At 41.9% G+C, this 13,913-nt stretch overlaps 1 protein-coding gene across 1 annotated transcript in view; it reads right to left on the minus strand.

The window, feature by feature from the left end:
- Positions 1-13,913, minus strand: part of LOC136866960 (uncharacterized) — a 540,004-nt gene that overhangs the window by 66,872 nt on the left and 459,219 nt on the right. Inside the window, exon 4 of the mRNA XM_067144049.2 lies at positions 9,789-9,952. Coding sequence (XP_067000150.2) covers positions 9,789-9,952 — 164 coding nt within the window. The remainder of the gene's footprint in view (positions 1-9,788; positions 9,953-13,913) is intronic.

The raw sequence follows: 13,913 nt of genomic DNA on the forward strand, positions 1-13,913 counted from the left end.
TCGCTAGTAATCACAAACCTATTGTGTACCTAACATAGTGGTACTACGCGAAAGTAAAAGTGATCCATGGTGTTTCCTGCGCGATGGTACTAATTACAAGTAGTCTCATGTTTCTAATTCGATCATCCCTTGGTCGCCCCTTTTAGTCGCCTCTTACGGCTGGCAGGAGATGCCGTGGGTGTCTCCCTCGTCTGCGTCCCCCACCTACAGGGGGACACGACGGTTTCTAGCCTGTCTTCGTTGGCAGTACGATGGATAGCGAAAACAACATGAATAATTCACCAAAGGGCAGCAAGAGAAAAGCTAATAACTGTGAAAGAAAGAGTAGCTGGTGAAACATATCAGGCACGGTGTCGGAAAGAAACACCCGTGAAGAATACATCGAGCAATGAGGTACAGTGACTTGCATGGTTTATTATATTTCCTCTGTATTAGTGGTTTCAATAATAATAAAGCACTCATATAAATTTCCATTGTATTAGTGGTTTCAGTAATAATAAAGCACTCATATAAATTAGATACAAGTTTCTGTATGGAATATAGAAACTAAACATCCATCATTCTTCTAATGAACACGTTCAATGAAAATATAATCATTAAAACAAAATCAAAATCAAAACCAATATTGCACAAAATTATTCCGACACTTGCCGTTTTACTTATGGTCCTAAAGGTTCAGTATCTGGTGGGCTTTCTTTTCATTATAATCACTTCCCTGAGTCGACTTGGCATGCTCTCCACTAATTTCCGGGTGTAATCGGGAGATATCTTCTGCCACTCTTCTTGAAGACCATTTTTCAGTTATTCTCTAGATGTGATTGTTGTTTTCCTTATTTCTTTATCCAGTTTGTCCTAAATATTCTCAATCCCCTTCAAGTCTGGTGATTAAGGGTGAGGATGAAGCACCTTTGCGCAATTAAACAATAACCACATCCTTACATTCCAGGTCATATGCTTTGGGTCGTTATCTAGATAAAACTTAAAATGTTCATCAATCCCCATCTTTTCGGCACTCTTTTTCATATTGTCCCTCAGTATTTTAAGGCACTGAAAGTGGTCTGCTTTACCCTCTATAAAAACGAATTCATCAGCTCCATTCGCCGACATGCACCCCCACACCATTACATGTCCACCACCATGCTTCACAGTTGCTTTCAGATTTTTCTCTTGAAGCTCAGTATTAGGACGCCGCCAAACTGTTATCCTCCCATCAGATTGAAATATGTTAAATTTACTCTCATCAGCAAATATAACGTCATTCCACCACTCATTGTCTTCTTTAACATGCTCTTTGGCAAACAGCATTCTCTTTCTTCGATTTACTTGATTTATGAAGGGCTTCCTTCTTGCAATATGGCCGTGAAAGTTACCTCTTCCGAGCACTCTCCGTATTGTTTGGGGATGCACTTTCTTTCCGGTGTCTGCGGCAATCCCCGTAGCGAGTTTTGGAGCACCTAACTTGGGTGCCTTTTTCATTTTTGTGATGATATAACACACTTCCCTCACAGAAAAAAGTTCTTGGACGTCCCGTATGCGGTAAATGTCAATCCTATCTTACTCCCGGAATCTTGTGATAATATCAGAGACTGTACTTTGCTTCATTTGTAAAATTTCAGCAATTTTACTACAACTTTTACCTTTAGCATGGCGATAAATTACTAGCTGCCGCTGTTCGATTGTGCTCTCTTCCTCTGCGGTCCATTTTCACCTGCGTTGTACACAGCACTCTAACACACTGAATGTTTACGTTCACACTGTCCGTGACTCTTTTCATGCGACCTCTGAACGGCAACTGACTTCTGTCCGAATAATTTTGTTGAAGCACGTTAACTGCGTTCTGAGGTTCCGTGGTCACTGGTTCTCTCCTGTTTTCTAAAAGTACACATTTGAACGTCGTGTTGAATCTGTCAAACTGGGTTCTGTCAGAAACTAGTTTGCGTGTATGATATTTTCTCTGAAATATAGGGCCAGTGTGTAGCAAAGACTATAGTTACTAACGTGTCCGAATAATTATGTGAGTCACTGTAGGTGTTTGAGAATTTCTTGTTTGCTTTTTATAGCCTACTGTTTAGGTAAGGGGTTGTTCTGCCCAAAGGCAGGTCCGAACCTCCGCAGAGGTATTCCTGAGGCGGAGTAGGGTGGCCAGTTCCTTTCCGCTCCTCCATTCCCTTACCCCCACCAACAGCGCGTGGCAACCCATCCAACTCCTGACCACGCCCAATGTTGCTTAACTTCGGAGATCTCACGGGATCCGGTGTTTCAACACGGCTACGGCCGTTGGCGTTTACATCTGGTGATTACTATTAGTAAACTGGGTATTGTCTTCTCAGATTCTGTATAACTGTCATCTAGATTGCACATCACTTGAAATGTTCTATGTTGAATGAAAGAAACACAAGGAACGTTTCTAATGGGATTGATTCACGTCATCCCACTGAATCGGAGACGAAATGGAAATAACCCAGAAGAAAACCGCCGACAAAATGCAAGGTGCGTCTAAAATGTTCGGTGAATATCACCATAGTCCGCCTCTATGGTGTAGTGGTTAATGTGATTAGCTGCTACCCCCGGAGACGCAGGGTACCAGGACTGGTACGGGGTCCACTCATCCTCGGGAGGTCAACTAAGTGGAGGAGGGTTCGATTCCCACCTCAGCCACCCTCGAAGTGGTTTTCCGTGGTTTTCCACTTATCTTCCAGGCAAATGGTTCCCAACTTAAGGCCACGGCCGGTTCCTTTCCTTTTTCTTGCCTATCCTTTCCAATCTTCCCATCCCCCCCACAAGGCCCCTGTTCAGCGTAGCAGGTGAGGCCGCCTGGGCGAGACACTGGTCCTCCTCACCAGTTGTATCCCCGACCCAAAGACTCACGCTCCAGGACACTGCCCTTGAGGCGGTATAGGTGGGATCCCTCGCTGAGTCCGAGGGAAAAACCAACCCTGGAGTGTAAACGAATTAAGAAAGAAAGAATGTTAACATAACACAAAGAAAACAAAATAACTTTTGTCGCCTTCAAAGTGTCACAATGCACTTTGGCACCGTGTTTACACATGCTGGAAACTGACAGGAAAGGCGTCATTTGGCTGCCCGGTATGTCAGCAGGATTCACTTGAGGCGAGGGAACTAAAGGAAGATCCCGGGAGTACGGTGTATGTTCAACATGTGGCAGATCATCAGGAAGCGTTTGAACCGGTCATACGGCTTTTGTTCCGTACACTTGCACCACCATCGCCGTTTGCAACAAAACTTGATGTTTATGCGTTACTCCATTGCACTGTGACACGAGTCTTCACACGCACTACGTTAGACTAGCCTGCTTCTACTCCGCGTGGCTCTTCTCGAGGTGTCCCTCTATTCACACGCATATGCACGCAGTGTTACCACACGTTGCCATTACGACATCAGTCCATTCATCGTACTTTTTAGACACACCTTGTATACAGGGTGATTCAGCAAAGTTGTCCAACTCAAATATCTTCTGATCCGTTAAAGCAGGGCCTCAATGCATCTGTGTATTGCGCGGAGCAAGGTGCACAAGACGACTTCGCTAGGTTGACCAGAGTGCAGACCCCCCACTCCTCGATTTTGAGCAATAGCTCTGCCTCTCCCTTTCCCTACGACTGTCTCGCTCACTCCGACTGTCTACCCCTCTTCCTCACTCACTCTGCAGCGCTCCACCATCCGAACCGAGTTGAGCCGAGATTAGCCAAGACAAAACGAGCCGAGTCGGACCGATGTACGGTGCACAGAACCTCTGCGCCTCGGTTTACACGCGTGAGATTTTGGGCGTTTGAGAGGTCTTGGGTTAAAGATACAGGCATTGTTTGCTTGTCCAACCTTTGTCCCGTTTCTCTACGGGGTCGGGTGTGAGGTGAGATGAATCTGTCGTTGCGGGTTTTTATGTCCGGGTGGCCTTCCTGATGTCAACCTCATCAGAGGAGTTAATGAGATGAATTGAATGACGGGATATATGACAATAGGGAGAGGATGAAACCCGTTGCCGGCACATAGCCCACTCCTGTCGAATAGCACCAAGGGGTCCGCTGAAGGCTTAACGTCTCCATCCGACGGACGAATCACCATCAACAGCGTCATATGCCCTCATTCAACATGAGCAATGCGGAGAGGTTTGGAATTTAATTTAGGCTTTTGGTACGCAATGCAGTGATTAGAAATTGTACACCACCACTTCTCCTACCCTGCCGGCCAGCATTCTGATGGTGACAATTTTTTCCACCAACTGGACTCGAACCGGCTAACCACGGTGTTATACCTTTAAGAGTTCAACGCCTTAACGATCATGCCTACCAGACTGGCTTAAAGATATAGACATTCTGTTTCCAAATTCGTAAATTGTATGAAGGGGCTCATAAATTACTGTCCTTTTCCTCTCGATCACACACGTAATTACCGAGAAACAGGCAGCAGCTTTTATTGTTTAGATAGGACTATACTAATTTCACCCAATAGAACAAGTAGGAGTTGAGATATAAATTCAGTTATGTGCTTATTTTGCAAACCCGACGAGTACTTTTGGAGATATTAAAGGATTTCCAATGTTCAGGCATTAGGCAGAAAGAGATGCGTCACTCGTCTGGATGTCGGGCGCGTAGTTCTCGTGGTTGACTCAAGCTTTGTCGATAAACACACATACCTCGATGGGGGGGGGGGGGGGAGGGGCATAGAAAGAGCAGTATGATGTAGGCGTACAGCATCTCGGAGGGCAAGTTTATGTTTCATTGCCGTTGAATCAGAAAAAGACCAGACAGGACAGTGAAATTGTAATAATTTATGTGTGTGTGGCTGACCATCAAACATTGTGACTGCACAATACCATCACAATATGCTGTGTATGGAATACGTTCTGTATGCTTGTTTATCAACAAAGCGTGAGTCATGGACGAGGACATCACAGCGAGAGGCGCATTACTTTCGGTCTAATACTCACACATAAGCAACCCTTTAATATTTGCAAAGTAAGCACATCACTAAATTTGTCTTTCGATTCTTAATTGTTCTGTTGGGTAAAATTAGTATAGTCCCACCTAGCAAAAACAAATTTGCTACCGGTTTATCGGTAATTACGTATGTGATCGAGAGGAATTGTAACAGAGTTTTATGAGCCACTTCATACAATTGACGAATTTGAAAACAGAATGTCTATGTCTTTAATGCATCAGAAGATGTTTAAGTTGGACAACTTAGCTGAATCCCCCTGTATATTGTACCTGGTGGCGAGGGAAATCATAAACGACTCTGTACGCGCAAGTGCATGGAATATTTTGCTATTTGCAAGAAAAAAATTGAAATCTCGGCAAAAAAGGAGAATGGCAAAACAGTACAAGTATACCGTGATGCTATAGGAAGAGTTCATGTTCACAAATTCTCACATCGTGACTTGCGCCTGATAAAAGAAGATCAGTTCAATACTAAGAAACAATGGGTACTCATCTCAAAATGTCCAGCAAGCAGCGTGCATCTGCTATGTTATAGAAGAGTCATCTGGAGTCATTTTTCACATCTGAGCTTTCAGAGCCCCAGAAGAGATAACATGTTGGAAGAGTGATCTGTATCATTAGCAGGGATTATCCACAGACCAAGAGGTTGCTAAAGCTACTTGGAATTTTACAAGAAGAAGCCTTGGTAACATGAGCTTCCGGCCGCTGCCTGCCACTGTTAGTTCCAACGTCAACGGAACGTGATTCGGACAACAGGACGGGATAAAGAGAAAGATTTCCCTTCATCCAATTGGTTTTTCTTTCGTCTTTCTCTTTCTCTTTCTGATAGTTTAATATTTCATATTCTCTCTTTCCAGACTTATCCACTTAACCGAATAAACTTGCAAACACTAGGCTATTTCACTCACCAATGTTTCCGCATTGGTTCAATAATCAGAAGCTATCCACACGAGTTCAAAGTCAATTTCAATGAACACGGGAAGTTCCTAAAACAACACGTCAAGTTTTTATATCAACAAGAATAGATTCACAAACACATTGTGAATTTTAACGGAACTCCCTATGGGTGAGGTAGAATAACACCTGCCTGTCGTAAGAGGCCCCGGGGGCTTTCAACTTGGGAGCGTGGGTTAGCGACCAAGGGGCCCTCAGCTGAGTCCTGGCATTGCTTCCAATTACTTGTGCGAATCTCCTCACTTTCATCTATCCTATCCGACCTTCCTTGGTCAATTGTTGTTCTTTTCGACCCAGACGATTGCGAATCCTAGTGAGTCTTTCATTTTCACGCCCTTTGTGGCGTTTGTTTTTCTTTGGCCGATGCCTTCATTTTTCGAAATGTCGGATCCTTTCCATTTTTTCTCTGTGATTAGTGTTAAAACAGAGGATGGTTGCCTAGCTGTACTTCCTCTTAAAACAATAATCACCACCACCACCAGTTTTAACGAAGGCAGGAGAAGAAGGTTTCATGACAGACTCTTCACTGAATGTTTTAATTAATGTTTCACCCACTCATTTCACTCATCATTTATTTGTCCATTTATTCATAGATTTTAAGATGTTCTCCAATGTTTTATTAATTATATACGACTGATGATGACCTCAAATGGTCGGAACATGTACTAAAATATAACATGACTAAACTTATTTCTCACCGAGCTCGATAGCTGCAGTCGCTTAAGTGCGGCCAATATCCAATATTCGGGAGATAGTGGGTTCGAACCCCACTGTCGGCAGCCCTCAAGATGGTTTTCGGTGGTTTCCCATTTTCACAGCACGGCCCCATCCTTCTCACTCCTAGCCCTTTCCTGTTCCATCGTCGCCGTAAGACCTATCTGTGTCGGTGCGACGTAAAGCAACTTCAAAAAGAACTTCTCTCTTCAATTGTTTGAGTGTTAGTGTAGGACAGAGGTGCTCAGCTGGGCGCCCGTTGAGGCTAGCCCAGTGCGGCCGGGGCTGGTATGACGTAAATGCAGGCAGCATACGTTACAAGTATACGTCACAGTGAAGCGAGAGAGTGAACACGCTTGGCAGGAAAGTGGAGCACGAAGCTCTCCTCCACTGCTCAGCGAAATGCTGAGTGAAGTACAGTATTTACGATGAAAATATATCCCTGTTTGATTTATACTGCGCTCGATGTAAACAGTCAGTTTTATTTTCTTGTATTTATACATTCAAGCAAATTATCACGTTATAATTTGTGTGCTACAATTTTAAGCATACAGGCTACGATTTATAATTCCATGGATGGGAATGACAGTATTTTCATTTCTTAAAAAAATAAAATTCCTATTATTCATTAAGCAAAAGGTAATATATTTACATAATTCAACAAGTTTACTGCTTTATGTTGCACAGTGTTGTTGTGTTGTTTGATTTTTCCCTGTTCACTCAATTTGAAAGTAGTATTTAAAACTCATGAGGTGTCCGATGATAATAGCCAGCCTCTAAATGGTGACGTCATACTATTATGAAACTCAAGAGAGAAAGAATCCACAAGGGGTATAGCTGCACTAGAACAAAGGGCACGGTACGGTAACAGCATCAAAGTGATCCGACAAAAGAGTAGCGTTACAAAAATGTTGCAAAGTTTGGACGGGGAAGAATTGGAAGAAAGAAGACGAGATGCTCGACTAAATGGTACGAGTATGTTCCGAGCTGTCAGCGGAGAGATGGCGTAGAATGATATTAGTACACGAATAAGTTTGAGTGGCGACTTGAAAAGTAGGAAAGATAAAGTCGGAATTCAAGAGGACAAATTGGGGCAAATATTCATTTATAGGAAGGAGACTTAGGGATTGGAATAACTCACCAAGCGAGATGTTCAATAAATATCCAATTTCTTTGAAATCATTTAACAAAAAGCTAGGAAAAGAACAGATAGGGAATCTGCCACCTGGGCGACCGCCCTAAATGCAGATCAGTATTGATTGATTGATAGTTGCATATCGAGTGGGGACATAGATATTTACTATCCAAGATTAATGTACAACAACAATGTAAATAAATGTACTATATACTTCAAATAAATAACCTAACTAATGTTATTCCCGGTAAGCATGATTGGATTGTTGGTGAGTTTATCAGATAATTTAAACCCATGCAACCACAAGCCATAACTTATCCACCTTTACTCTGTATTATATTAGAACCGTTTCTAAAGCACCTCTTCAAATGTAATAGTGAAGACTGTAATTCATTACGTACATTATAAGAATATTTAAGGTTGTAGGCTTAACTCTTTTTTTTATCCAGTACAATACATAAACTGCTATGAACATAAATAACTTGTTTCTTTCAACGTAAATTGAAAATGACGCGTATTTCTGCCCTCTTTCTTTCATTATTTTCTGTCTCCATTTCAAAGTCGTGTATCGCCGCGGTGATCGGGAGTGATTGAGAGAACTTCGCCCAACGTAGCCACGTCAGTGGCTGAGTAGTACACTCTCATCGCCTGCCCGCCCGTTTACATTGCTACGTGCCCGGGGACGAAGTGCCCAGAATGGAGCACCTCTTGTCTAAAGTATTGAAAGGAGGATCAAAAGAATAAAATTTTGTAAAATTCCAAAAATTTGTAAGTTACTATCGAACAGCAATTAAGTTAGTTCTGTGCAATGTTGGAACTACACTACAGCAAAGCTGAAGAGCGGTTGAATGTTTAAAGGAGGGCAGTGCCGATGCATGGATGCCTGGAAGTGCTACTGATATGAAACCTGCCTAAACTGAGTGTAGGTTACAGAGCATCTGTCTTGAGTCTGCGTGTAATGAAGAAAGTGCTAAGGCAAAATTGTCCTTCCTGCTGGTTACGTCTAACTGTAGTAAAATGTGGTTCATCTCATTAGAGTTACTGGAAGATTTTATCTGCTGCACCATAATATGAAGTGTCCACGGCAGACGTCTAGCACGCGTTTCAGTGGTTTCAATTGCACATTTTGTATTCGAGAATGACTGAACAAAGTTGTGGGACATTTTTCTTGGGTAGTATGGCTTCTTGAATTGCTATATACTCGTATGCGACCCGTTGCATGGAAAGGGACCCGAAGTCGGCAATGGAAATTTTACACCAGAGCTGAACAAAAGTGTCTATTGTGTAAACATTGTATTTCTGTGTTTTGACTTGTTGCGCTGCCTATGGGTCTCCTGAACAAACTAAGTTATGCAACAGTTCGAGTCTTCACCACTTGTTGTTATGAAAACTTTGTACAACTGGTAAGAAAATTAGTGCATTTTTCTCAAACTACAGTGTTCTTGAAAACAACAGGCAGTAATTAATGATTTCTGAAGTCTTGCACCTAGAAGCATGAACTCTTTTAAATGCTAAGTTTATTATGGCAATTTTAGAAACACAAAAACCTGAAAAATGAAAATTATCTTATGTTCCTTTCCGAGCAACGGGTCACAACTGCTGAAATTTTCCATTCTGCTGGAACGTGCATTCGGGATACCGACAGGGCTGATTTGGACAGTCACTGTCCTGAGAATGGTTTCCTATAGTTTTCCAATCTCCTACAGGCCATTCCTCTCACCTTCACAGTACATCTCCTTCACCGAGCCAAATCTCGCTGGCCTGGGAGACGGCGTTGCTGTCTAGGAGGCCCGCCGTCCCCTTCAGGGACAGAAAGGAAACTTGTGTGGTAGTGTCTCAAGGGTGCACTAGCCCATGGCATCTTGGAAAGGTGTAGCAATCCAACTAACGAGTCCGCTGTCAAACTGGGGTGAGACGCCGGTAATTTCACGACTAAAAAGGCTTAAGAGCTCGAATACTTGTGAACTTCAATTGCGGTTCCTTCTGGGCACGGAAACAAATTATTTCGAGTTTAGTGACTGTGGACTTACCTTGCCGAGCGGCACGAGTCGCTGTCTGAGGTCTGCGTGTAGGCGTGGTAGGGGGGAGGACCATCGTCCTCGGAGGTGGTGGTCGTGGTGGAGGTGAGCTCTAGAGACGGGGTGCTCAGGTGCTGCGGCCGATGCCAAGGAACTAGCACATCTTGCGATTCGAACTGAAACAAAACATCACACAGTGAGATGGCGACTGTTGTTCCCAGCTGCACACATCGAGTGAGGCGATGAAGGTAAATGTGGCCTGATTTGGGACAGCAGTGAGAAATGATGGTGGAACCCTCTTCATTTACTGTTTTGAAACATTGCTTGTGTTGTGTGTTGGACTTCTGAACTAAAAGGGAAAAATCTATTTACGAAATATTTTTGTGAATAATGCAGCTGTGAGTTTTAAAATGAATATGTATCTAAATTGTGAATCAGCGTTTACATGCAGGTGCCCTTTTAAAAGAAAATTTCTTGTGTCGTAAAAGAGCTCTCTCGAATATTTGTCAGCAAGAAAATGAAGAAACTTTATTGGACAAAATAAGCTCAAATATAATTGGTGAATATGAACATTTTTGGTTCGTCGTTTTATTAATATATTTGTTTACTTTAATGAAATGTTCAAGGGTAATTAGCATCTATTAATTCTTCATCCATAACGAATACGTTCCATTACCTCGAAGGGTCCACGCCATTTTTCACATCCATTTTGTAGTTGTCATGTTCCCCAACCTGTTGTTTACGTTTTATGATACTTCAATTCTATGAACTTTGAGTTTGTTTTGCAGTTTTTACTGCGTTCTTAAATTAATTAAATTTATCATAAAATTATTATTATTATTATTATTATTATTATTATTATTATTATTATTATTATTATTATTATTATTATTATTGTTATTATTGTTACTATTATTGTTATTGTGTAACCCAGCCGTTGAGCACTTAGAGTAAGAAATGAGGGCAGTACATCGATTTCTACCGCTTACTATCAGGATACTGAACTTTGAGTTTAAAAGCCATCGGCTGGTACCTTTGTTTGGGAAACTCGCAACTTGGCATTTCACCTTGTTTATTATCTCAGCATTGGCTGCTGTCCATCTCATAATATTGTCGACGTAGTTTTGCAGTTGCTCACTATCTTGTAACTTATTTATTAGTCTATACCAGGGCCTCTCAAACGCCCAAAATCTCACGCGGGAAAACTGAGACGCAGCGTCCCTGTGCACAGTGCATCGGTCCCTCTCGGCTCGGCTCGTCTCTGGACTACTCGGCTAAGCTCTGCTCAACTCGGCTCGGATGTAGAGCGCTACGGGGCAAGTGAGGAGGAGGGAGACAGGCGGAGCGAGCGAGACAGGGCAGGGAAAGAGAGAGACAGCGCTGTTGCTCCAAATCGAGGAGTGGGGGTCTGCACTCTGGTCAACCAAGCGAAGTCGTCGTTTGCACCGTGCACAGTGCATCTGCGGTGCACGCACTCTGACAGGCCCTGGTCTATACAATATGCAAAAAGCCTTACGTCTGATTTTAGTTCTTTACTCGTATCATATATATGTTATGAAATGGCGTATGGCTTTTAGTGCCGGCAGTGTTCGAGGACATGTTCGGCTCGCCAGGCGCAGGTCTTTTGATCTGACTCCCATAGGCGACCTGCGCGTCAAGATAAGTATGAAATGAAGAAGAGACAACACATACACCCAGCCTCGTGGCAGCGAAATTAACCAATGATGGTTAAAATTCCCGATACTGTCGAAAATCGAACCCGGGACCCCTGTGACCAAAGGCCAGTACGCTAACCATTTAGCCATGGAGCCGGACTTTGTATATATATAAGAAAACACCAAGGTCCAATAATACCGCCTTGAAGAGTTCCCCTCTTAATGATTACAGACTCAGATAAAGCTTCACCTACTCTAATCGTCTGCGTACTCAAAAGAAGGCGGAAAATGACGCTTGACCGGGCTGTAATGACTGTACGCGTCTGATTGATTGAACTCCGCTTGCAGTAACGTGAACATGGATGGCCACAGACATTATGCATCAGCGAACACCAAACTTAACCTCATTGAATTGCTTCTCCACCTGATTGCAGCACTGTGCTTTCACACTCATCGATATAAAAATGTCGTTTCTAGATTCCAAGCTCAAGCAATCTGCTGGCATTACCATATTGACTAATGTGTAGATAATCTATTTCCGATAGATATATGTCGCATTATATCAACAAGGTCGTTAATCCAGGATCGGAGGATCATCTTTACGACTTTGGTAGCTTAGTGGACTGTTCACTGCTTCGAATAACATTGATTCTGATCTTTGATGACCATATAACTGCACGCACACACCTCTTACATTTTACACAGCAACACACTCACAACAAAACAAAAACGTTAGTACATGAGGCAAGCATGGGTGATTTGGTAGCGTATCAAACAATGTTTATAATTAAATATTTACTTAAAAATAAGTAAATTTACGACAATATCAAAGCTGTCTCTGTGGATCAGTGGTAGAGTGTCAGCCTCGTGATCCCAAGAAAGTGGGTTCAAACCTGGCAGATCTAGTCGGATTTTTGAAGGGCAGAAAAATTTCCATTCGGCACTCCATGTCGTAAGATGTCGGCTTGTAAAAGATCTCTGGTGACACATCTGGTGTTTACCCCGAGGCCCTACACCGCTGGCTGCGCAGTAGCGTGTAACTGGGGAAGAGCTGTCCATGCGTGTACCGCCATCTTGCGGGCACTGCACAGCTCGCCGAGGAGACCGTAGTGTGGAATTCATGCATTAACTTCCATTACGCACGAATGAAAACACCTGTCGACAGATTATTTTTATTCCTGCGATACAGGATAATACGGTAAGAAAATATGTTCATTAGATACATCCAAAATAAAATGTTAGAAAGGTGCCGCATTAGAAAGCAGAAGCAGAAGATAGGTACAGAAATTCCCGTAAGTTCGCAAACCAAAACTACTGTACGAATTTTAAATGAAATACCTCGCAGAAGTTATACGGAGAAATAATCCTGAGGTCTGAAAAGTACAAGTAGACCGTGAATTGTGAAAGTCTGTGTGTTCTTTCACATTATTTTCCGGTAAACGTCTAATAGGCCTACTGTTACATTCCAAGCATCAGGGAAACAGACATTCCCAGGTCCAAATGGCACCGCCTACGCTGAATATACACGCAATAAATACACAAGAATCAAGATGGTAATAACACGAAAATGATACATATGCAAACAAACTGAACACATCTGCATTGTTATTGAACAAATCTGCACAAATCGTTTGGATAGCTAGCCTATAAGTAATAGACGTAATATAACAACATTTAGAAAACTGGATAAGAAGACACTAGAAATGATAGTAAATAAATACCTAGGTAGTTAAACACATCTCTTAAATTTAGAGAACACTCTCCAAAAACAGAAAAACATTGTATACCAGTACATTAAATTAATAATCTTCAAAAAAGAATATGTATGGTAGCTCACATTGGGCCTGCTATAATGATCAAGTTTGTGTTTACATATTCGGAATAGACACATGTAATAAAATCCTAGACTCTGCACTTAAGCTTTCATGAAAATACCAAGACATTTTCCAATCACAGCAGTTTACAACTTCAGTATGATTTTTACAACCTCAGTATGATTTACAGATCATAAGAAAAAAATTACCTGTGACTTAGCAGACTGAAGAACATCAATAATCCATCAATTCTTTCAATATTTACAGTATTTACAAACAGTTGTATCAAAACCAAGGATCTGTAATATTGGCAAAAAGAAAACCTGTGAAATAGAATGTTTTCTATGAAATTTACATAGCAGATCTTTCCTTTCTGATGAGTAGGTAATCACGGCAGGTATTATTCAGTACTATGAACAGATTGTTGAAAAGGAACATGACTGCAGAAATCTGTATTAAAAAAAAGAGCTATACCCAGTGTGCACTACAAGTAATTTTACTAATTCCCATCTGAATGAAAATTTTCCTTTTTATTATTTCCAGGGTATGAACTAATATATCAGGGTGAGTATACCTTCAATTATGATTTCTATATGGTTTGGAAAATAGATATCTAAAATCTACCAAGATATTCTTCTAATATAAGGAGTGGCTACTATCGATAAAAG

Source organism: Anabrus simplex, chromosome 3 (genome assembly GCF_040414725.1).
Source record: "Anabrus simplex isolate iqAnaSimp1 chromosome 3, ASM4041472v1, whole genome shotgun sequence".
NCBI classification, from domain to species: domain Eukaryota; kingdom Metazoa; phylum Arthropoda; class Insecta; order Orthoptera; family Tettigoniidae; genus Anabrus; species Anabrus simplex.